Source organism: Palaemon carinicauda, chromosome 13 (assembly GCF_036898095.1).
Source record: "Palaemon carinicauda isolate YSFRI2023 chromosome 13, ASM3689809v2, whole genome shotgun sequence".
Classification (NCBI taxonomy): Eukaryota; Metazoa; Arthropoda; class Malacostraca; order Decapoda; family Palaemonidae; genus Palaemon; species Palaemon carinicauda.
In genome coordinates, this window is record NC_090737.1 from 136081410 (window position 1) to 136104659 (window position 23250).

Here is a 23250-nt window from a genome sequence, read left to right on the forward strand (position 1 = left end):
CCTCGGCCATTACCTCTAGGGTTCTTGCCTCCCCTGGAGGACTTCTTGCTCCTTCTGCTCTTGGCAGGAAAGGGCTTAGACACCTTCGGCTTCGCTGCAGTGGTCTTCTTCGTGTCCTTAGCTAGACGGGGCTGTTGAGCCGCTGGAGGTTTGTAGGGCCTCGATGTCAGGGCCCTATGGATGAGGGAATCCTGGTTGGACTTCCTCCACCTCTCAGCGGTAAGCTCCACGTTCTTAGGCTCAAACAAACTCTTACCGAACACGGAAGTGTGTCTGAGCCTGCTAATCTCCGAACTGGGAACCTTCAGGTGGAACCTCTCAGCCACAGCGTCCCGACGTTTGAGAATCGTATTGGCCCACAAGCTCGAGACTTGGTGGGCCAGAAGGCGTGTTCTGCTCTCCTCCTGAAGGACTGGCAGCGAAGTCTCCCGTCCCCAGTGGCTCTTCCTGGGGGGACACGTGGACATCCTCGGAAGGTCTAGATGGTTCCTGCCTGATCCTTGATGACGATTTAGGGATCGTCTTAGAGTCCTTCGGTTCCCTTCTGGGCGGGATACAGGACTCGAGTAGCGATGGATGCAGGCTCTTTTCCACCCCTGGACGAGAAGACTTCTCAGGGAGAGGCGGACTTTCCCCTATTGGTGCGATGGGGGAACGGTCCAGCTCATCCGACTCTCCTGAGGATGGGTAATCCTCATCCGCAGGGGAGGGAGAGAAAGTCTGGGGGGGGGGGGGAAGGAGCCTTGCGCAAGGATCTGCGAGGAGACAAAATAGGCCTTGGAGGTGTTTCCACGGGAGAGACTCCTCTCTTCCTCTTCAGGGGGGAGGAAGCTGCCACTGATTTGTGGCCCATGTCAGAGAGGGCGGGCTTCATCGCCTGCACAAGAGCTCTGACCAAGGTACCGAACCAGGGCTGCTGGCTGACAGTCGCGCTGTCAGACACTCCCTCTGGAGGGAAGGGGATCGTTCGATCCCTTGGAGGAGTCGACAAATGCGGGTTCGCCTGAGAAGCTGAAAAGGTAGAGTCCTTAAACCTGTCCGGGAACAGCCCCTCCTCCGGCGAGCGCGCTGTTCTGCGCTTGCGGGGAGGGGAACGAGACGAAGACCAGTCCGCCTGGCGACGATCGCGCTGAAGGTCACGTGATGGGCCCTGATCAGGGTCGCACGCGAAAGAATCGCGTGACACAGGAATCTTGCGCATGGGCGTGGGCGAGAGAGGATGGTGGAGCGGGCGCGAGGGCGCGGTGGCGCGTAGGCGAGGCCACAGGCGCGTGAGAGCGATGGCGTGCAGGAGATGGTGCGGGCTCGTGGGCGCGCAGGAGCTGGAGCGGGTGCGAGCGCGCGTAGGAGATGGCGAGGGCGTGTGGCGCGCAGGAGCCGGAACGGGAGGCGGCCAGATACGAGGAAGCGCAGCATCCTGATGCGGCACTGGAGGGCGCGAGAGGTCAGTGGCGCCTGGGCACGTATCCGGAAGAACCGAGCGAGGGCGCGAGAGCGCCGGTTCAGGATAGCACGAGGAAGGGATGGCGCGTTGGCGCATAGGTAGGCGCTGGTCCGAAAGGACAGGCATACTAGCTTGTGGGAGCGCTGGGCGTGCAGGTGATCGTGGGCGCGCATGGCGCGCATCAGGATGTGGACGCACTGGTGTGCGCTGCTACAGTGGGCAAGCAGGACGCGTGGCTGGATTAGGGTGCACAGGTGTGCGCTGGAGGGTTGCATGGGGCGCCTTGATAACTGGAACTGGGCGCGCAACCGGAGTGTCGCGCGCAGCTGGAACGCGTGCAAGATCGCGTGGTCTGGAAGGAGAGCCCTGGGGTGCCTGTGAGCGCCTGTGCGCTAGTTTATGCGCCTCCTGGGTGGCGCGCTGAGATGTAAAAGAGCGCGCTGGGACTGGAACTGCGCGTGGGCGCGCTTCACGCCTAACTCCAGACGGGCGCTGTAAGTCCAGAGGAACCTGTGAGCGCCTGTGCGCTAGCGTAGGAACCTCTTGAACTGCGGGCGACGAGGCAGGAACCGGGGAACGCTGGGGCGCAGGTGGGCGCGTGTCCGCTGGCGCGCTGGAACAGGAACTGCTGGTGGGCGCCGGGGCGCAGAAGGATGTGGGCGCGCAGGGGAGCCCTGGCGCGTAGCAGGAACAGGGGCGCGCAGCTGAGCACTGTGGCGCTAAGACAGGAACAGCGGCAGCAGCAGGAGGGCGCGCAGGAAGAACCTGGCGCTTGAGGGCAAAAGGCGCGGTCTTGCGCTCAAGGCCCCTAAGCCCCGAAGAGCCCAGTGCATGCGCAGTGGCAGGATCAGGTGGCGCGCAACACGCATCCGTAACATCAAAGGGTGACGGCAAGTCAGCAGGTCTGGAGGGAGACTGGACACAGGGTCCCGAAGGACGACCATCAATTCGAAGGGGATCGCGAACGATCCCTGGAGAGGTCTAAGGTGGTAGCTGGCAGGATCGGCGAACGGCGAGTCATCTCCGCAGAGGACTGTGGTGACGACGAGCCGAAGAGGTGCCTCCTAACTCCGTTGTGAGGGGAAGGAAGGCCTCTACGGCGAAGGGGAGGACGAGCCTTCCGCCTTATACGCCCACGAGGGGCCGTTGGATCAGCAAGCTGACCATCAAGGGGCCTCCGCAGAGGAGTCTCTGTAAGTGAACTTCCCCGAGGGGGAGAATCACCGGCAGGAGAGACCGTGGGACTTAGATCCTCCCTCGAAAGGTGTTCGGAGGGGGAATCTAAGCCGTCAGCTACCTCAGCAACAGGAACGGAGGTTTGACTAAACCCACAAGATGTCTCCGTCACAACAACGTCAACCACAGACAGAGAATCTATCCCTGCTGTAGTTGGCGATTGTTTGACAGCTGCACCAAGTTTGATCATGTCAAACAGGGCTTCCTTGGAGGGCGAACCCTGCAGCCCCAAGGAAGCCCAAAGCTGTAACAAATCACGATTAGACATATTCAAATTCTCCTCCGGGGGAGGAGGGGCAGCTGCCTCGCTATGGGAGGCGACTACCTCTCCCGCACCCCGGGATCGGTCAACACCAGTACGGTCTACGCTACCACTCGCCGGCCTCACGGAAGAGACTGCTCGAGGGGGAGCTTCGGAGGAGGAAAGGGCTATGGAAGAAGTCCTGGAATTTTCTCTCTTCAAAGAAGCCTCTGAAGGAGAAAGATCCCTTTTAGACTTTTTCTTCCAGCGCTGGGCAAACCTCTCCCACTGGGAGGTAGACCACTCCCTACATTCTATACAAACATTACCACTATCACACCGCTGGCCCCTACAGTGAGGACACAAGGTGTGGGGATCGGTGTCGACTGCCGACATAAAGGTCCCACAAGGGCGGCCGGGAAGTCCAGGGCAAGTACGCATAGTAGTAGAGGCCAACTTCAAACACACTGGAAAAGAAAAAAGCAAAAACAGATTAAATATGGCAGTCAAAGCGAGGGAGAAAGCAGACAGGTCTGTTCTCTGCCCGAGCCAAAAGTAAAGTGAAGCTACCCCTCCCTACCCCCCCCCCCCCGCTAACTAGTGGCGGGGTAGTAAACCTTCGTTAAAACTTTTATGGCTCGTCATTCAGCTATGCCGAATTAATTACCCCATGTAAATAGCGTGGTTTGTATTTCAGTTACGGAACAAATAAAAATTAGTCATATCTCTTCAAAAATTCTTTTTCTTTCTTTGTAAGCAGCCATGTCTTTGCTCCATACAAATAGAAAAATCAGGTGCTTATAGTAACTGCAAAGCTCAGATATGATAAAAATCTAAACTGAATAAAAGCAAGAGCCAAAGCGAGGAAAATTTAAATGGGTCATAAAAAGACTTGGGGTGAATGTAATAGACTAATGTGTTGGGGTAAATGTAATAGTAACTGATTAATGTGATGGGATAAATGTAATTCAGTGCTATGTACAGTAATGAATGAAACAGATGAAGTTGCACGAGATCCTCAAAATTAAAACAATTCAAACAAACAAAAAAATGTTATTCTAGAAATATTTGAGACCTGATGAAGAGGAGGAGGTAGAACCAAGTTACAAGGAAATAGCAAGTACCTTACATTCAATTGAAGGAAATAAAATATTCAGCATACTTGGGGGGACAATAAATCGTTATGCTAGTGTCAAGGCACTAAAAAAAAAAAAAAAGTAGTAACAGTCTGGCCGACATACAAAGAGCTGGGTTATTAGTTAATAATGTGTAGACAATGAACACCAAGGGAGCAAAGCAGAAATCCAAGAGTTGGGAGTAACAAGAATGAGGGTCAAGACAGGCTCTGGAAAGTAATTGTCCCCAGACATATAAAAAAATTAAATCTGTAAAACATGGTTCTGTACTATACTACTGTATAAGATGCTGAATTTTTGTACTGTATTCAGAATTCTTTTTAACATTATCCTGTTCACAAATACCTTTATTTTCATAAAAAAAAATTATTTAAAAAAATCTTTATTTTAGATAACCTATGGGCCTTATATAATTAATATGATCAATAAAGCTGGAACCATAGTTATCAATCATGATATGCAACCAAATTACACTCTTATTCCAAATTGAAATAGGATAATCCCCCTTATAAAAGCCGAAAAAAAACATTATACATTTTACAACATGTTAGACAAGCATATACACTTTACATAAAAAGCAAAACTCTACCTACAATGCTGTACAACATACCTCAATGACATCTGCATCAACATCCGGGAACATGGTCTTGAAATCTTCCATTGCCTGATGGAAGTCTAACTGAGTAGCTTGACCCTCAACAGCCGCCATCCTTGCTCTCAGACAGTTCCGATGAGGGTGAAACGTTCTACCAGGAAGTATTTTTAATATTCCTCTCCGAGAAGCAGTATTGCAATAACAACAAAACTATTTCTAGATTTGTCCCATAAAATTTTGTTGTAATTTTAATATGTAAAAGTGACAAATGTTCTCAGCTGAACATCAAGAATGTCGCCATCATGCATACACACACGGTACCAACTATGGTTGTTTAAACTGTAATCTAGATGAGCTGCGCTAGACTTTCTTAGCTTTGGTTATTATTTCTTTCACACAAAGCATACATAATCATAAATACTAAATGCTGTGTGATGATAATCTTAGGATGCAACTGTGAATTTGACAGTCAAGCCACTGCATTATGCCGTTTCATGAAATGATCTTAAATACTGTAATGTATGTTATCGTTAACTACAGTGGTTTCTATAGCCGTTAGAAAAACTGCAGCTAACCTTATGAATGGATTACTAATAGTTTACTATTTCTATGTGTTACAATCAGATCTCTTAAGTATCACAGCCTTAACTCTGAGATTCTTGGCTCTGGGATATTCTCGGTCACATCGCCCCTTCTTTGAGTGGGCAGAGTTGCCACCCCTACTGTCCTGGATATGTTCCCTACATACTCCCCGGCACAAAAGAGGCAACCTGAAATGAAATATAAAAAGAAATTATTTACATACTTCATTACAGTATAGTACTGTAATAGAGTAAAATGCTACACCTATATCAAACAAATTTTACCCTACACATAAGGCATATCCTCAAGTTTATATAGGCGAGTAACTTCATATAATACAAACTGCTGTAATATGATATTTTAATTATAAAATAAATTTTTGAATATACTTACCCGGTGAATATATAATAGCTGCAACTCTGTTGCTCGACAGACAAAAAACAGTAAAAACTCGCCAGCGATCGCTATACAGGTTGCGGGTGTGCCCACCAGCGCCAACTGTCGGCCAGATACCACTCTCTCGATGTAAACAAAGACTCAATTTCTTCTCATCCCACTGCGTCTCTATTGGGGAGGAAGGGAGGGTCGTTTAATTTATATATTCACCGGGTAAGTATATTCAAAAATTTATTTTATAATTAAAATATCATTTTTAAATATTTAACTTAGCCGGTGAATATATAATAGCTGATTCACACCCAAGGAGGTGGGTAGAGACCAGTTAAATATGTTTACATCGTATAAGCTAAGAGTTTTTTATTTCATTTTGACAGTTATCAATATAACAAAACCAAAATAAATAGGTACCTGGTAAGGAAGTCGACTTAGACGATTACTCTGCCTTGTAAGTACGTCTTCCTTACGGAGCCCAGCGATCCTCTTAGGATGCTGACAGACCCCCAGGAGCTGAAGTATCAAGGGCTGCAACCCATACAACAGGACCTCATCAAACCCCTAATCTGGGCGCTCTCAAGAAATGACTTTGACCACCCGCCAAATCAACCAGGATGCGAAAGGCTTCTTAGCCTTCCGGACAACCCATAAAAACAACATTAAAACATTTCAAGAGACAGATTAAAAGGATATGGAATTAGGGAATTGTAGTGGTTGAGCCCTCACCCACTACTGCACTCGCTGCTACGAATGGTCCCAGTGTGTAGCAGTTCTCGTAAAGAGACTGGACATCTTTCAAGTAAAATGACGCGAACACTGACTTGCTTCTCCAATAGGTTGCGTCCATTATACTTTGCAGAGATCTACTTTGCTTAAAGGCCACGGAAGTTGCTACAGCTCTAACCTCGTGCGTCTTAACCTTAAGCAAAGATCGGTCTTCCTCACTCAGGTGTGAATGAGCTTCTCGTATTAACAATCTGATAAAGTATGACAAAGCATTCTTTGACATAGGCAAGGATGGTTTCTTAACCGAACACCATAAAGCTTCAGATTGGCCTCGTAAAGGTTTAGTACGAGCTAAGTAGAACTTAAGAGCTCTAACAGGGCATAAGACTCTTTCTAGTTCATTGCCTACGATCTCCGATAAGCTGGGAATATCGAAAGATTTAGGCCAAGGACGAGAAGGTAGCTCATTTTTGGCTAGAAAACCAAGTTGCAGAGAACAAGTAGCTTTTTCTGACGAAAATCCGATGTTCTTGCTGAAGGCATGAAGCTCACTGACTCTTTTAGCCGAGGCTAAGCATACCAGGAAAAGAGTCTTAAGAGTGAGATCTTTCAGGGAGGCTGACTGTAAAGGCTCAAACCTGTCTGACATGAGGAATCTTAGGACCACGTCTAAATTCCACCCAGGAGTAGCCAAATGACGCTCCTTAGTGGTCTCGAAAGACTTAAGGAGGTCTTGCAGATCTTTATTGTTGGAAAGATCTAAGCCTCTATGCCGGAAGACCGATGCCAACATGCTTCTGTAGCCCTTGATAGTGGGAGCTGAAAGGGATCGTCCTTTTCTCAGGTATAAGAGAAAATCAGCTATTTGGGCTACAGAGGTACTGGTCGAGGATACAGAAACTGACTTGCACCAGTCTCGGAAGACTTCCCACTTCGATTGGTAGACTCTAATGGTAGACGCTCTCCTTGCTCTAGCAGTCGCACTGGCTGCCTCCTTCGAAAAGCCTCTAGCTCTCGAGAGTCTTTCGATAGTCTGAAGGCAGTCAGACGAAGAGCGTGGAGGCTTTGGTGTACCTTCTTTACGTGTGGCTGACGTAGAAGGTCTACTCTTAGAGGAAGACTTCTGGGAACGTCTACTAACCATCGAAGTACCTCGGTGAACCATTCTCTCGCGGGCCAGAGGGGAGCAACTAACGTCAACCTTGTCCCTTCGTGAGAGGCGAACTTCTGCAGTACCTTGTTGACAATCTTGAATGGTGGGAATGCGTAAAGATCCAGATGTGACCAATCTAGGAGGAAGGCATCTATATGTATTGCTGCTGGGTCCGGGACTGGAGAGCAATAGATTGGAAGCCTCTTGGTCAGCGAGGTTGCAAAGAGATCTATGGTGGGTTGACCCCAAGTCGCCCAAAGTCTCTTGCACACATCCTTGTGGAGGGTCCATTCGGTTGGAATTACCTGACCTTTCCGACTGAGACAATCTGCTAGGACGTTCAAGTCGCCCTGGATGAACCTCGTTACTAGGGAGATGCCTCGATCTTTTGACCAGATGAGCAGGTCCCTTGCGATCTCGTACAACGTCAGTGAGTGGGTACCTCCCTGTTTGGAGATGTACGCCAAGGCCGTGGTGTTGTCCGAGTTTACTTCCACCACTTTGCCTCGAAGGAGATACTCGAAGCTTTTCAAGGCCAGATGAACCGCCAAAAGCTCCTTGCAGTTGATATGCATGCTCCTCTGACTCGAGTTCCACAGACCTGAGCATTCCCGACCGTCCAGCGTCGCGCCCCAGCCCAAGTCCGATGCGTCCGAGAAGAGAACGTGGTTGGGTATCTGAACTGCCAGGGGAAGACCCTCTCTTAGGCTGATATTGTCCTTCCACCAAGTCAGACAAGACTTTATCTTTTCGGAAATCGGGATCGAGACCGCCTCTAGCGTCTTGTCCTTTTTCCAGTGAAAAGCCAGATGGAATTGAAGAGGACGGAGGTGTAGTCTTCCTAGTGATACAAATTGCTCCAGGGATGACAGCGTCCCTACCAGACTCATCCACAGCCTGACTGAGCAGCGTTCTTTCTTCAGCATCTTCTGGATGGAGAGCAGGGCTTGATCTATTCTGGGGGCCGACGGAAAAGCCCGAAAAGCTTGACTGTGAATCTCCATCCCTAAATACAGAATAGTTTGGGATGGGACCAGCTGCGACTTTTCCAAATTGACTAGGAGTCCCAATTCCTTGGTCAGATCTAGAGTCCAATTGAGATCCTTCAGACAGCGACGACTGGAAGAGGCTCTGAGAAGCCAGTCGTCCAAATAAAGGGAGGCTTGGATGTCCGATAAGTGGAGGAATTTCGCCACATTCCTCATCAGCCTCATAAACACGAGAGGAGCTGTGCTTAGGCCAAAGCACAGGGCCCGAAACTGGTAAACCACATCTTCGAAGACGAATCTCAGAAAGGGTTGGGAGTCTGAGTGAATGGGGATGTGGAAGTAGGCGTCCCTTAGGTCTAGCGAGACCATCCAGTCTTCCTTTCTGACCGCTGCTAAGACTGACTTTGTGGTCTCCCTGGAAAACTTCGTCTTTGTGACAAAGACATTCAGAGCACTGACGTCTAGCACCGGTCTCCAACCTCCTGTCTTCTTTGATACTAGGAAGAGACGGTTGTAAAACCCCGGTGATTGAAGGTCCGAGACTTTGACCACCGCTCCCTTCTCTAGCAAAAGAGACACTTCCAGTTTCAGGGCTTGTCTCTTTTCTTCCTCTCTGTACCTGGGAGAGAGATCGATGGGGGACGTCGCTAGAGGGGGTTTGCGTACAAAAGGGATTTTGTACCCCTCTCTGAGCAACCTCACAGATTGTTGATCTGCGCCTCTCTTCTCCCAGGCTTGCCAGAAGTTCTTGAGTCTGGCTCCTACTGCTGTCTGAAGTTGCGGGCAGTCAGACTCTGCCCTTAGAGGACTTGGATCCTTTCCTCTTCCCTCGCTTCCCTTCGGCACGAGCACCTCCCCTGTTGGAGGCTCTGCCACGAAAGGGCGGGATAAATCGAGACGCTGGAGTGTCTATCCTCGGTCTAGCAGACAATGTAGGCAAAGGGGGAGCTATGCGAGCTGAGGACGCAACTAGATCGTGGGTGTCCTTCTGTACTAAAGACAAGGCAATTTCCTTAACCAAGACTTCAGGAAATAGGCACTTGGACAAGGGCGCAAAGAGTAGCTCAGATCTTTGGCATGGCGTCACTCCAGCAGACAGGAAAGAACATAGAGACTCTCGTTTCTTCAGGACTCCGGACGTGAATGAAGCGGCTAGTTCGTTGGACCCATCACGGACGGCCTTGTCCATGCAGGACATAATGAGTAAGGAAACATCCTTATCCGCAGAAGAGATTTTCCTACTCAGGGCTCCTAAACACCAGTCTAGGAAGTTAAAGACTTCGAAAGCCCTAAATATACCTTTAAGAAGGTGGTCCAGGTCCGATGGTGACCAACAAATCTTCGAGCGTCTCATGGCAAGGCGGCGGGGAGAGTCTACAAGACTTGAGAAGTCGCCCTGGGCAGAGGCAGGAACTCCCAAGCCGAGAACTTCTCCCGTGGCATACCAGACGCTCGATCTAGACGAGAGTTTAGATGGGGGGAAGGCAAATGCTGTCTTCCCTAAACTCTTCTTGGTCTCTAACCAATCGCCCAACAGCCGCAAAGCTCTCTTGGATGAGCGAGAGAGAACGAGTTTAGTAAAGGCAGGCACGGTAGCAGGAACGCCTAATACAAATTCTGACGGCGGCGAACGAGGAGCCACAGAAACAAAGTGGTCAGGGAACAACTCCTTAAACACAGCCATGACTTTTCTAAAGTCCAAGGATGGTTGGGCTGCCTTAGGCTCATCAAGTTCTGAAGGTTGATCCTCTTGTGGTTCAGCAACGTCCTCATCGGACAGTTCCTCATCCGATAAATGATGAGAAAACGGCAAAGGAGTGGGCAACGTTTGACTCGCCGAGTCCGGTCGCACTGGTGCATGCGTGACGGAGCCGGACGCAGCGTCATGGAACTGCTGAACAGTCTGGGAACTGTCAACAACCATAGGTGCGCGAGGACGCACAGCGTCCATCCGAGACTGTTTAGACCGTCTGGGTTGTGCAGTCAACACCATACCGGGTTGCGGAGGTTGACGCACCGCGTCAAAACAAGTCACCTCTGATGGTTGATGAACGTCCTGAACGTCAACAACCACCTCCGTGCATTGCCTAACGTCAACGTGCGGCTGGAAACCCACACTGGGTCGCATCGGTGGAGGTACTACCCCAACTGGTTGACGCGAGAAAGCTACCTCAACGTCAACAGGACGCACAACAGACCGCTTGGATGGTTGTTGGCCAGAAGGTTCAGCGGCAACCTTCTCCGCATTGAAGTCCTCCATCAAGGACGCAAGCTTGGACTGCATGTCCTGCAGTAACACCCATTTAGGGTCTACGGAAGCAGGTGCGGCAACAGACGGGGTGAGCGACTGAGGCGGCACAACTTTGCCTCTCTTAGGCGGCGAGCAGTCATCCGATGACGGCAACGGGTCCGAACTGTCCCAGTGGCTACAACCGGGACGTTGGACTTGTCCTGAAGGGACCGACTTACGTTTCAAAGGTCTGGAGACCTTGGTCCAAGGTTTCTTACGAGAAACACCTTCGGACGACGAGGTAAAAATGGGCTCTCTCGTCTTACGTTGGTAAGGGCGATCTTGGGGAGATACGCCTGATACCATAGAGGGAACGTCTGTTCGCTGATCAAGGCCTCTCGAACCCATGAGTCGTACGACATTGCTTCTCCCCTGGGCTTGGGAGCTTGCAAGAGGTCCCGGACTAGGAGGACGACAGGCACGAACAGACGAACCCTCAAGCGCAACACTGTTCACAACACTTTGAGAAACACTAGGCACTTTAACACTTTCCGCCACGGCACTTTGGCACTTTAGTTCCTTTACGTCCGCCATGAGTTGATTCCGGTCACTTGCTAGGGCCTCAACTCTCTCCCCCAAGGTATGGATAGCACGCATCATGTCTTGCATCGACGGTTCCTGAGTGCTAGGAGGGGGGTTAGGAACAACCACTACAGGGGAAGGATTAGGTTCAGGGGCATGTGGAGAGGAAAAATCTACCGACCTAGAAGAACTTCTCCTTACCCTATCTCTCTCTAGTCTGCGTGTATATTTCTCAAATTCGATAAAATCGAATTCCGAAAGGCCCACGCATTCCTCACACCGATCTTCCAATTGACAGGTTTTACCCCGACAATTGGAACAAACAGTGTGAGGGTCGAGAGAAGCCTTTGGAAGACGCCTATGACAGTCCCTAGCATTACATTTTCTGAACTTGGGAACTTGTGAAAGGTCAGCCATTTTGAATTAGTCAAGGGAAAATTCCAAAAAACGATCTAAGTCATCAACAATTAATCCGATCCAAAAAAGAGTTCAAGGATTTATTTGAAGAAAAACACCTGTACTGCGAAAGCTCAAACCAAATTAAAGTACTTCACCAAATATGATGTGAAAAAACTCCAGGTTCAACAGCGAGTAAAGTACGTCTTGTCAACACGTCGACAGAGAAGAAATTGAGTCTTTGTTTACATCGAGAGAGTGGTATCTGGCCGACAGTTGGCGCTGGTGGGCACACCCGCAACCTGTATAGCGATCGCTGGCGAGTTTTTACTGTTTTTTGTCTGTCGAGCAACAGAGTTGCAGCTATTATATATTCACCGGCTAAGTTAAATATTTAAAATTCTACAACTACATTCTATAGAGTAATATTCAGTGCTGTCCTTAAATATTTTAGTGTCTACTTAATTTACAATGTTCTTATCTAAATGATGTTATGGATGCCTTTCATGTCACAAAATCTGGCTTTGAAAAGTCTCCTAACTTTCACATTTGTGCTGACAATTAGGAAACATTCAAATCAAGATAAAAATCTATTTACGTGAATGGAAGATTCAAATTTATAAGAGGGAAGTAGACTGTATCAAAATGTCAGCACTTTAAAAAAAAAAAAAAAAAATACCCTCAATTTATCTTATGTTTCCTATGAGGTACAATATATCAAAGTCACAAATTTCTTATGAAATTTGTATTTTTTCCAACTATACAAACCTGGGTACTTTAATAGGGGTATAATTTCAGCATAGCTGGGATGCAGCTGTTAAAATTTATAACAAGGTCTTGGTAATTACTGGTGGGTGGCAGGGATCTCAATTTACCCGCTTTAAGGTTAAAGTACACCACAACAGTACCATTGTCGCTTATCAAAGCTACCAAGTGGCCTACCAGATACTGTTGGAATGACTGCAGATCCAGCAGCACTGCCTAAGTGGCAAGGAAGATAAACCAGCAACTTCAGGTCATAAAACTTCCTCTGACAATTCATTACTGGAGACAAAATTTTATTTAATCGACTCAAAGGCAGGGAGTTTCTTTGTCTGGTTATTGGGGAGTTTAAGCTCGCAGGGGCATCTCAGGTGACCTCTGACCAAGGAAAGTTTTGACCCTTGTGGAGCACTGAAACAACAGTCGACGGCTTCCCCTAGGTCGTTCAACTCTCTGCTTTTGCTGAAGCTGATCTGGCATTAAACGTAGCTGGGTCCAAAGTTTCCCTAGACTCTTCCTCTCTAGGAACTAAAGAAGTTTCGTCCCGGGTGCTAGCAAGTTTCTTTTTGGGTTCTAAAACTGAAACTGGCTGATAACCTTACAGCACCCTGTACCTCTGAAGGGGTCATGGAAGGGAGTCAAGAAGATCTACAATCCATCAAGTCTTTAATCTGTTTCTGCTTCGGGGAAGCGGTTTCCTCAAAAAGATCTTCCAAATCCTTTGACTTAATCTATTTCCGAATGGTCTATCGTTCCAGGGGTGGAAGTATTTGTGATAGCTTTGAGGGTGATTATCCTTTGGGTAGAACTCCATATAATTGTGATCACGAACTGAGGGGGGGAAAACCAGCCTCAACTTGGTGCCAGTCCCAAGCCCGGGTAAATGGGGAGGGTTGGCGGTAGGAAAGGCATTGGGCCATGAAAAATTAGTCAAAACTAATAATTTCCGAATGGTCTATCAGAAAAATGTGCCTATGATCACAGTTATATGGAGTTCTACCCAAAGAATAATCACCCTTGAAGCTATCGCAAATACTTCCACCCCTGGAACGATGAGAGTATGACGTACGCTCAAGCAGATTTCGTGTGTGATGTTCTAGCGCGTGGAAAACTACCACTGGGAGACATGGCACATGAAGCCTTTACACATCGGGAATCCGACCAACATTGATCTACAGGTGAAGTAATTTGTGAAGCCAGATTGTGCTCATCCTTTGTGCATGGTCTGGTGTGAGGCGACACAAAGCAGGATTTCTTGGAAAACTCAATCAAATTGTGTGCGCACTGGAGCATGTGACCGATTGTGTGCATGTAGACGTACAATCAGGATCTGGTGTGTGAAGACAATTCTGTCTGTGATGAGCTCTCAACTGAGGATTGTGCGGGTGAAGACTACCACATGAATGAAGAGCTAACTGGCAACACATGAAGAATATCATGAAGGCTATCATGAAGTATGTGACAATCGTGCATGCTGGAAAGACTCAGGTTGTCTCACATGACGATCTTCTCTGAAGGAAGATTGTTCTAGTCTTTTACCTTGAATCTAGGAGGGTTGCTGTGTGAAAAAGGAAATGTCTTACTAGCACCTTATGAAGGAGAGTTTTCGTCATCTCTAAAAGGCTCCTCACCTCTTTCACACTTACATGAAGAATGACTGAAGGGTATCTGAAAATATTTAGGGAAGATTTCTCTCCTTTAACTTCATGGAGCAAATTGCCATTAAAGGCTTAGCAGCAGAGGATGGGAGGGAAAGAAGAATGATGTCTCTTTCTTATCTTATCATCAGTCGAAGTTAGTGAAATTACCATTGGCATTGGTGAATCTTTGGAAGACTAGGAACGAATATCAATAACGTATTTCTTGGGCTGCAAAAAGCTCGTTCCACAGGAGGGGTATCAGTAGCAGGGTTGGAAACTCTACAGGAAGCTAAAGCCTGAAGGAGTACCTCCACTAAATGAACACCTTTGATACCCAATGAAGGTCATAAGGTGGGCTGGGCCTGGTCCCTGGAGGAGTCATCGTTAGTGTCATCAATGTTAAGATCAACACAAGATGAGGGTCGAGGTCCTTCACCTCCAATGGGGAAGGTGTGAAGTCAAGCTCTCCCAAAGCTTGCCCCTAGGGAAGAGTGGGATCACCTTCGTTCTTCTGATTTCCCCACAATAAGGCGTATAAGTCTGAGCACCGGAGGGTGAAAAAAAAATGCCTGGGGACTTTTTCAGCTTAGGAGAATACTATGAAACCAGAAAATATCTCTTGGATTTCTTCTTCCAACTCCCACTGTACTACAATCCTTGCAAAGGCGGCCACACAGTAGAAGAAAAACTGAACTGATGGATATGGCAACAATGTATGATAGCGCCTATTCCATTCTCACATCAGCGAAGTGATAATAGTGTCACATAGTCACTATGCTTTTGGTCGCCATAACAATCGGATGTCTGTTTGCTTTGTTCTGAGAAGGTGACTTTTTCTAATGAGTGCTAAACCAGCACTTATAAGAAGTTATGGTCTTGAGGTTCACCCATACAGCACTTCTGTGAGCCATACAGAGCTTAATCCCCATCCATTTTCTGGGCAGGGGAGAAAGGTGTGATGTGGATTAGACTTGCAAGGTTCGCAAAACAGTGGCCTCGCAATGGTGAAGATACGCAAATGTAGAAGGAGGCTGGAAGGATTCATCCTCACACCTTTATTTATATATATACTTTATTTTCTTAATATGATATATATTTTCCTATCTATTCCATACAGCTTTTCAAAATCAGAGAAAGAAGCAATGTCCTTCTTTGCTAACCCTGATCGACATGCATCCTATTCCGCGTCATCGGATACATATACCTAGTGTGGTAAACTCGTGTGATCAGACCTTTATTCAGGATTTAGGAAATCAAGGAGACTTCTCCAACCAGGAAGTTTTGCCTAGTTGTGGAATGATCTTCCTAATCGGGTAGTTGAATCAGTAGAACTTCAAAAGTTCAAAGTTGGAGCAAATGTTTTTATGTTGACCAGGCTGACATGAGTCTTTTTGTAGTTTATATATAACAGCTCTGTTTTTGACGTTATCAATAGTTTATATATGCCATATCTATTTTGACATTGTTACTGTTTTTGGAATGATTTATTGTTAATTTGTTCTCATCATTTATTCATTTCCTTACTTCCTTTCCTCACTGAGCTATTTTTCCCTATTGGAGCCCTTAGGCTCATAGCATCTTGTTTTTCCAACTAGGGTTGTAGCTTGGCAAGTAATAATAATAATAATAATAATAATAATAATAATAATAATAATATATGCTACACAATAGTGTACAGTATGTCAGAGAGTACACAATGTCAATTTTATGGCTGTGTATCAGATATTTCCTTACAGGTACATTTACTCCGAGAAGGAATTTGTGAAAATTTATTCAAAACCCTTCCTATAACCCATCGGAGTTCAACAGTTTCATCCTCTCCTAAGAGAAAAGTGTTGTCTTTCAGGAAAAGAGAGATCTTTTACTTATAGAAAGATCAACAAATATCTAATAGGCTTAGCGATAGTGCTAGAGTATGGCTGTGTCCGCAGTTCCACAAACAATTCCTGCGTAAGTTCTCCCACTAGGTATTGGAGAAGTGTCCGCTTAAAAATCAGCAGGAACGAGCCACACGTCCCAGTATACGTGCACCACTTGAACGTCGGCATACCAACTGAACTCGTTCTTGTATTGAAAACACATCTGACATTTCGTTTGTTTTTCTGCTACACATCCAGGTACTTATAAAAAAAACACTCTTGATTTCAGATTCTCAAGTTATTCATCAGTAAAACCATCAAAATATAACAATGAATCTTTATTCTTTATAGGTTAGAATGTTATACAGTATTAATGTATAATAATAACAGGAGTGAAAAACTTATCTCCTTTTCAAAGAGTTATCGTGACCAGCTATCACTTAAATGACAAAGATTTGGCTCTTTCTCTTTACCCAATATCGTGAATATAGATAATATTCAAGTGGAGTGTTAGGAAAAAATCCAATTATTTCAGAAATAATTTTAAATTGCAAGGATCTATTTTTCATTTATCCTTGGTAAACAAAAAGGTAAAACCCTTTCTTTCTTTTAAATCATATTATGAATCAATCTTTACAAGAAGTAACATGAGAGATTTCCGTCGCTAACCTCTGCTTACGAGAGTCTCCCCCAGCGTACAGGAAGACATTCCAGAGAAGAAACCCAATCCAGTACCTCCATAGTAATAGTATCTCAACTGGTGGCTGGTGCCTTAGTTCGCCTCCACAAATTAAATACTTTAGTTATCAAACATCCAATTATTGAAAATAGGGTGTTCAAATGAGGTTGCATAAAATGAAAAATTTCATAATGCAGTTTGATAGCTATTCAATGCTACTCAAGCCAAATTTTCTATGGTCTATTACAAGTTTCAATGAACTGATTTTTGGGGACAAGACCTTAATCCAAAGTCCATAAATCAACCAGCTCCTAAAATAAAAATAAATTTATTACACCCAGAAGGGAATAACATGTCATCTGCCAAAGTTGAAGATAAGCCATACTGTATTTTTTCATTTTTCATAGCATTGGTGCACAGTAATATTGGATGCATAACCTTCCCTTGAGAAGTGTGCATATGCATAGTGCAGAAGACCTAAGCATACTTGCAATGCTTCCCTTGACCTGTCATGGAGAAATTATTTTAGAAGCCCAAGAAAAATGAGTTATTGGGAGTTTAGTTTATGGTACGTTAAGTGCTAGCTGTTTTGGTCTATTTTCCCCTGGGGGGGAAATTTAAAAATAGCATACTGCATTGTATACCAATACAAATGCGAAGAGCACTACTGATACAATTCCATTTCATCGTTATGTTTGGATAAATGATAAAAAAATTCCCCATGTGTTATTCATCTGTGCTTATCAATTTTTTTCCCTTTTTGGTCATACATTACTATTAACTATAGGGGCTTTAAAACTATATGAAATCTTAGGCGTTATTCACTGCTTAAGGGGTGTATGATCATTTTAAAACTTTAATGCTACACAAAACCAAGACCTCGAGCTACACTGTATCCATTTAGAAGTAATTCATTCCAATGATAAAACAGTTACCGTGCAAAATAAGAAATTCATTCATTCTAAGTACAACGATTTTCTTTGGGATAAACAGTTACTTCCCCTCGATCCATACCCTACTTCCAAAACTTGATAAGAAATACGTCAATTGGGCAATACCAAGTAGGGCGTGACGTGCAAGGTATAAATGCATTTTCCATGACTTATGGTACTCTAGGTCATGTTGAATGAAGTGTTAAAAGGGACCAAACCTCTTTGGTCACATAAGGACCCAATGAACTAGGTTAGGTTAGGTAAGATTAGGTTAAAATGCATTTTCCTAGCATTTTCTACAACTCCTGGACCTTTAGATCAGGTTAGGTGATGATTCATGACCCAGGTCAGATAATACACCAGCATACTATGTTAGATTAGGTAAGAATGCATCCCTGTCATTGCTTTTGCTACATTTTTTGTTTTATATTTTAGCCGAGTTATTACCTATCTGTACATGAACTAAGTATTTTTCCAATTGGTGTAATGCTCATTTCTTCAAGTTCCCTAAAAATTCCAGTTTCCCACTGGGGTACTACCCTTAGGTTATATGGTTGACGGCGAAAAAAAAGGTTTACACAGATAATAATTATCACAAACCCTTAAAACAAGAGATAACTAAGAAAAATATGATTTTTATATTTTGTGAGAAACTGAAGTATCATATGATTACCAAAAAGGAAACAACTATCATAGGAAGAAACCATGTAATCCCTATGCTACCAATTTTATACCTAATAACATGTCTGAATAGGGTACGTAGATTGAGAGCCGATGGACTCGTTAAGGACAAAACCTGCTAAGTAGCTATTCTAACAATAAGCTTAATATGCGTGCTAGGCATGATGCCTCGATCAAATACAAGTCCTACATTTCCTCTATTATACTTTTAATAGTCCATCTATCACACACATAATCAAACTGATAATTAGTCTTAACTCTTTTGAAGATTATACGCAGTTAATATAACTTTCAACATTAAATTAAAAGCATTGAATTATAGGCTTAGGCCATCCTTGAAAGACCTAAATGGTATCTATATTTTTGATAATTATTGCTAAATAAAAATTTATGGAGCCTTTGTATATCAGCGATCAGTTCCTCGCTCGTGCATTAAAAAATGGACATCAACCAACCTAAACTTTCGGTAAAGTTTTACCATGTCATTTTCGAAGAGAACGGACCTTTCCTATAGAAAAAGTAGTCTTTTCCCTAGGTTACATTACCCAGTAATACAGCACAATAATAGCAAATTTTCCGGTTTCATTGTAGTGAATTACATGGCAATGTAACCTAGGAAAAAAACTACTGTTTCTTATAGAAAAAATTACGCTCTCTTCGAAAATGACACTCGTTCCCGTCGCAAATTAATAGTTTCAGAAATAAATATACATCTATATCCTCCAATAATGGGGGACCCCCAGTGGGAACTCGGGGTTTTGGGTGGGGAAAACATACTGGGGAATCGATATATAAATGTAAAACAAGCCTTTTCTTCTCAATACATTACCCTCTTGAAATTATAATAACCGGAGGAAAATACAAAACAGTATATCTGGATAAACTTTGGAGGCGCCGTTACAAAGATTGTGTCATGAAAAAATACAGTAACCAGTGCTGCCAACGTCCGATGTAGATCAAATGTTATTTTGTGACCTGTCATACTACTAGGCTAGGTTAGGTGGGTTTGTTAGATTCTGTGCCCTTTTTGTACATTTTATATATTGAGTAAAACTTATATGGAGAAATTATTTAATATATGGAAATATCTATCATTACTATCTTTAGTAATGTCAACGTGCCGTTGGTAACTCTGTGTACCATACGTCAACGTTGGTAACACTGTATTATTGGTAACGTTGCTAATGTTATCGTTCGTTCGTAAGAGAAGTGACACCGTGCATCTCAAAGTTATCCGAATTGGTTGATCTGTTTGTTTCCGATTGAAATGAACATCAAATTCGCTTAATTCACGTTATTTACTATAGGAAAACAATTATATTTCGTTTCCCCAGTATGTTTTCCCCACCCAAAACCCCGAGTTCCCACTGGGGGTCCCCCATTATTGTAGGATATAGATGTATATATATTTCTGAAACTATTCATTTGCGACGGGAACGAGTGTAATGCATTTTTGAAGAGATCGTAATTTTTTCTAAAAGAAACAGTAGTTTTTTTCCTAGGTTACATTGCCATGTAATTCACTACAAAAATACCAATTTTCCTCTCTAACCTGACCATGTCCTTACCTACTTACCTACCAGAGGGCTAACGCACCCCTGCGGCCCCCCCTTACACTGCCGTATTCTAAGTTAGACATAATAATACATACAGGTGGCTGCTATCATACATACACCCCAAACTTATTTCTTATATATATATATATATATATATATATATATATATATATATATATATATATATATATGAGTAAACAACATCAAATTTATAACAAACTGCTTCTCTGAAACCAAGCATTTGATACGATTAATTTCATGAACTGTAACACAGTATCTAACCTATTACTGTACAATTATCTATTAACTTATATAATTAAAATGACACAAAAATATATTATAAGTCTTAAATTGAAATGTCAAATTGCAAGCACCGAAAATAACGGTATTAGAAAGTAGGAAATGTGAAAATAGGAACAAACTGGTCTCGCCTAAAACTTGACATAACTACACAGAGCCAATCAATGATTGTCAAAAAATGTCTTGATTTAGATAATAAACTAAAACCTCACAATACAGAACAATGACAGATAATGACAGGCATTAATTGACGGAAGTGTCATGTCATGCAGAAAAAAAAAATACGTTTAATGTGAGAAAGTGCCAAACAATTTTACGCAGCACTGTTTTCCACTTATTTGATAATTCATTGGCATCCAGCCCACAGGTCTCAATGGCACTCTACTTTTTCAAAATTAAAGAAAAATAACTAAAAATAGTAATGTGGTATGTTACAATAACGTAACAAGTGAGACAGACTTCACCTCTTTCACCAAAACCCGCTGAGCCAGAGACGTCGTCTGCTTCACGCGATTGCGTTCATCTTCCTTCTAAGTGGAGTAGGAAGTGAATGGTCTTAAACAACAGAAAAAAATATGTCCGGATGAACTAATAACAAAAAATATCATATTAATTATATTGTTTTCAATCGTGATAAATAATTAATAATTGTAATATAATTTACGCGATTGCGTTCAACTTCCTTTTAAGTAGAGTAGGAAGTGAATGGTCTCAAACAACAGAAAAAATATGACCGAATGTACTAATAAACATATATCATATTAATTACATTGTTTTCAATCGTGATAAATAATTAACAATTTATACTATCATTTAAGTAACTAAAGGATACGTTCATCTTCCATGTAAGTATAGTAGGAAATGAATGGTCTCAAACAGCACAAAAAAAATATGTTCGGGTGTACTAAAATCAATAATATACTCATCACAGTGTTTTCAATCGAAGAAAAAATAACGATTTTTTTAATGTTATTGTAAGTAATGAATGTTTTCAAGCTACATTTATATTTCCCGTACGTTAATCAAACAAAACTCGAGAGAACGTAGTCGAAATTTACTGCTCAACTCGTGGAAGAACTGTTTTACATCAGAACTATTGACTGAACGTAGCCTTCTGTCAAATATTGATATTTTATCCACTAGTCGGTAACTCCACAATTCTTTCAGAAACTTTATTCAATAACAATTCTCTTTTAATCAGCAATTCAATACTAAACAACATTCAAAGTAAGAACACCTTACGTTTATTTGTACCAAAATACCGCTAGATGTTTAAAACCCTACGTAGGCCTACTTATATATTATGTTGCACATTTGCCAGATTATAATAAAAAGTATTATGAAGGTAATATAGTAGTTAGTACATTTAATAATGCTTTGGTGGAAATAGCTGGTCAAAATATGTGTATCAGTATACAGTATCTAAACCCGGAGATGAAATCGAAGAAGAAGAAAAAAGTACATAGTGTGGGGGAGGAGCCCTTGCGTGCACATGTAATTAAATTATATCCAATGTCAACCAGCTTACGTTACAGTGCAAGACTTAGATGTCAATTCTGTTATAAATTTTTATCTTTCTTAAACACCAGAAAAAAAATAAACTAGATTTTACATTATAAGTTACAATATGCGAACAAAATCAATATTTATTCATTTTTGCTTTTTGTGATACCGCACATACAGAGTAGCCTACCACTGTTCAGGTTATGGTGGTTGGAAATGTAAATTTCATTTTTCTTTGATAAATTTTGATTTACAAAATATATTTCCCAGATGCCCTCGGCCCAAACGCCACATCAGCGTTAGTAAAACTACATATAAAGAAGTTACAGTAGGAAAGAAACTGGCAACTGTAACATCTAATAATCTAGGAGTTAATAATTGAAAGTGCTTTTCTAGTATGGTCTCGTATAGGATTACAATGAGACAAATGCGAACACCAAAACCCCGCATAATAAGCCATGCTTGATTTCATTATCAGAAAAGTGAAAATTTTATCACTCAAGTTTTTATTCATAAATCATTCAAATTTCAAGTCAGAACGACAACTATATGCCAATTTACCTTGTAATAATTCATAAAATTCTATTTTTCATATATGAACGATACAATCTCTATAGTATGGTGTAAATGCTGAATTAACGGAAAATATTAATTCTATACTAATCATTCTATATTCCCATTAATACTATAGAGTTCGATAACTAGCATGTAGGCCTATACACGAGTGAAATCATAAACCTACTCTCTCTCTCTCTCTCTCTCTCTCTCTCTCTCTCTCTCTCTCTCTCTCTCTCTCTCTCTCTCTCTCTCTGTGCTATGCATGAGACGATCTTTTTGTCGATATGATATAGAGCGAGGAGCTAGGAGCTATCAAGTGAGTTGGGTGGAACCAATTCGCTAGCAATCTACACGTAATCTCTCTCTCTCTCTCTCTCTCTCTCTCTCTCTCTCTCTCTCTCTCTCTCTCTCTCTCTCTCTCTCTCCGTGGCGTCTCGAACATCATTGTGACCCATTGTCCCTCTCACTGTTCTTATCATGGCTGTCGAAAGTTTATAAGCGTTGATTATTATTATTATTATTATTATTATTATTATTATTATTATTATTATTATTATTATTATTATTATTATTATTATTACCAGGATTCATTGGCTGCGAGATGTGTAGCAGTTCTCTGGACGTCCTTATCTTATAACTTGATGGATTATTGCTCAAATCTTATGCTCTATTCTAGCTTTAAAAGGCAGCCAATATAATTCAGTTGGTATAAGAGTAATCCTTTCTCAGGGTGGGACACCTTTTATAGTCATTCTCCTCTGTGTATCATGTTTTTTTTTTTTTTTCTTTTTTTTTTGTTTTTTTTTTTGGTAATTTCATAAAAATGCACTTTGTGTAGAATATCCATCCGGATACTTATTAATATGTTTCTGAGATGATATCCAATGATTCTTACTAATATTTTTTCTTTTATTTGAGCATTGGATAAAAGTTGCAGTTAAGGTCATGAACTTTACTAAATATCGGGACCGAGTCGTTAATGATATTTATTTGAATGTCGCCCAGCTTTCTTAAGCTGTTTTTTTTTTCTTTCCAATCACCATAGACTCAATTTCCTTTCAATTTAGTTTTAGTTGT

General features: G+C 43.1%; 1 protein-coding gene across 2 annotated transcripts in view; it reads right to left on the reverse strand.

Moving 5' to 3' along the window:
* LOC137652483 (CUE domain-containing protein 1) overlaps positions 1-20651 on the reverse strand; it is a 97171-nt gene extending 76520 nt beyond the window's left edge. For both annotated transcript variants that reach the window (XM_068385917.1, XM_068385916.1), the window contains exons 1-2: positions 20577-20651; positions 4668-5422 (exon numbers count right to left, since the gene is read on the reverse strand). In XM_068385917.1, the coding sequence (XP_068242018.1) occupies positions 4668-4766 (99 nt within the window). In that variant the 5' untranslated portion in view covers positions 4767-5422; positions 20577-20651. The remainder of the gene's footprint in view (positions 1-4667; positions 5423-20576) is intronic.
* Positions 20652-23250: the final 2599 nt, after the last annotated feature.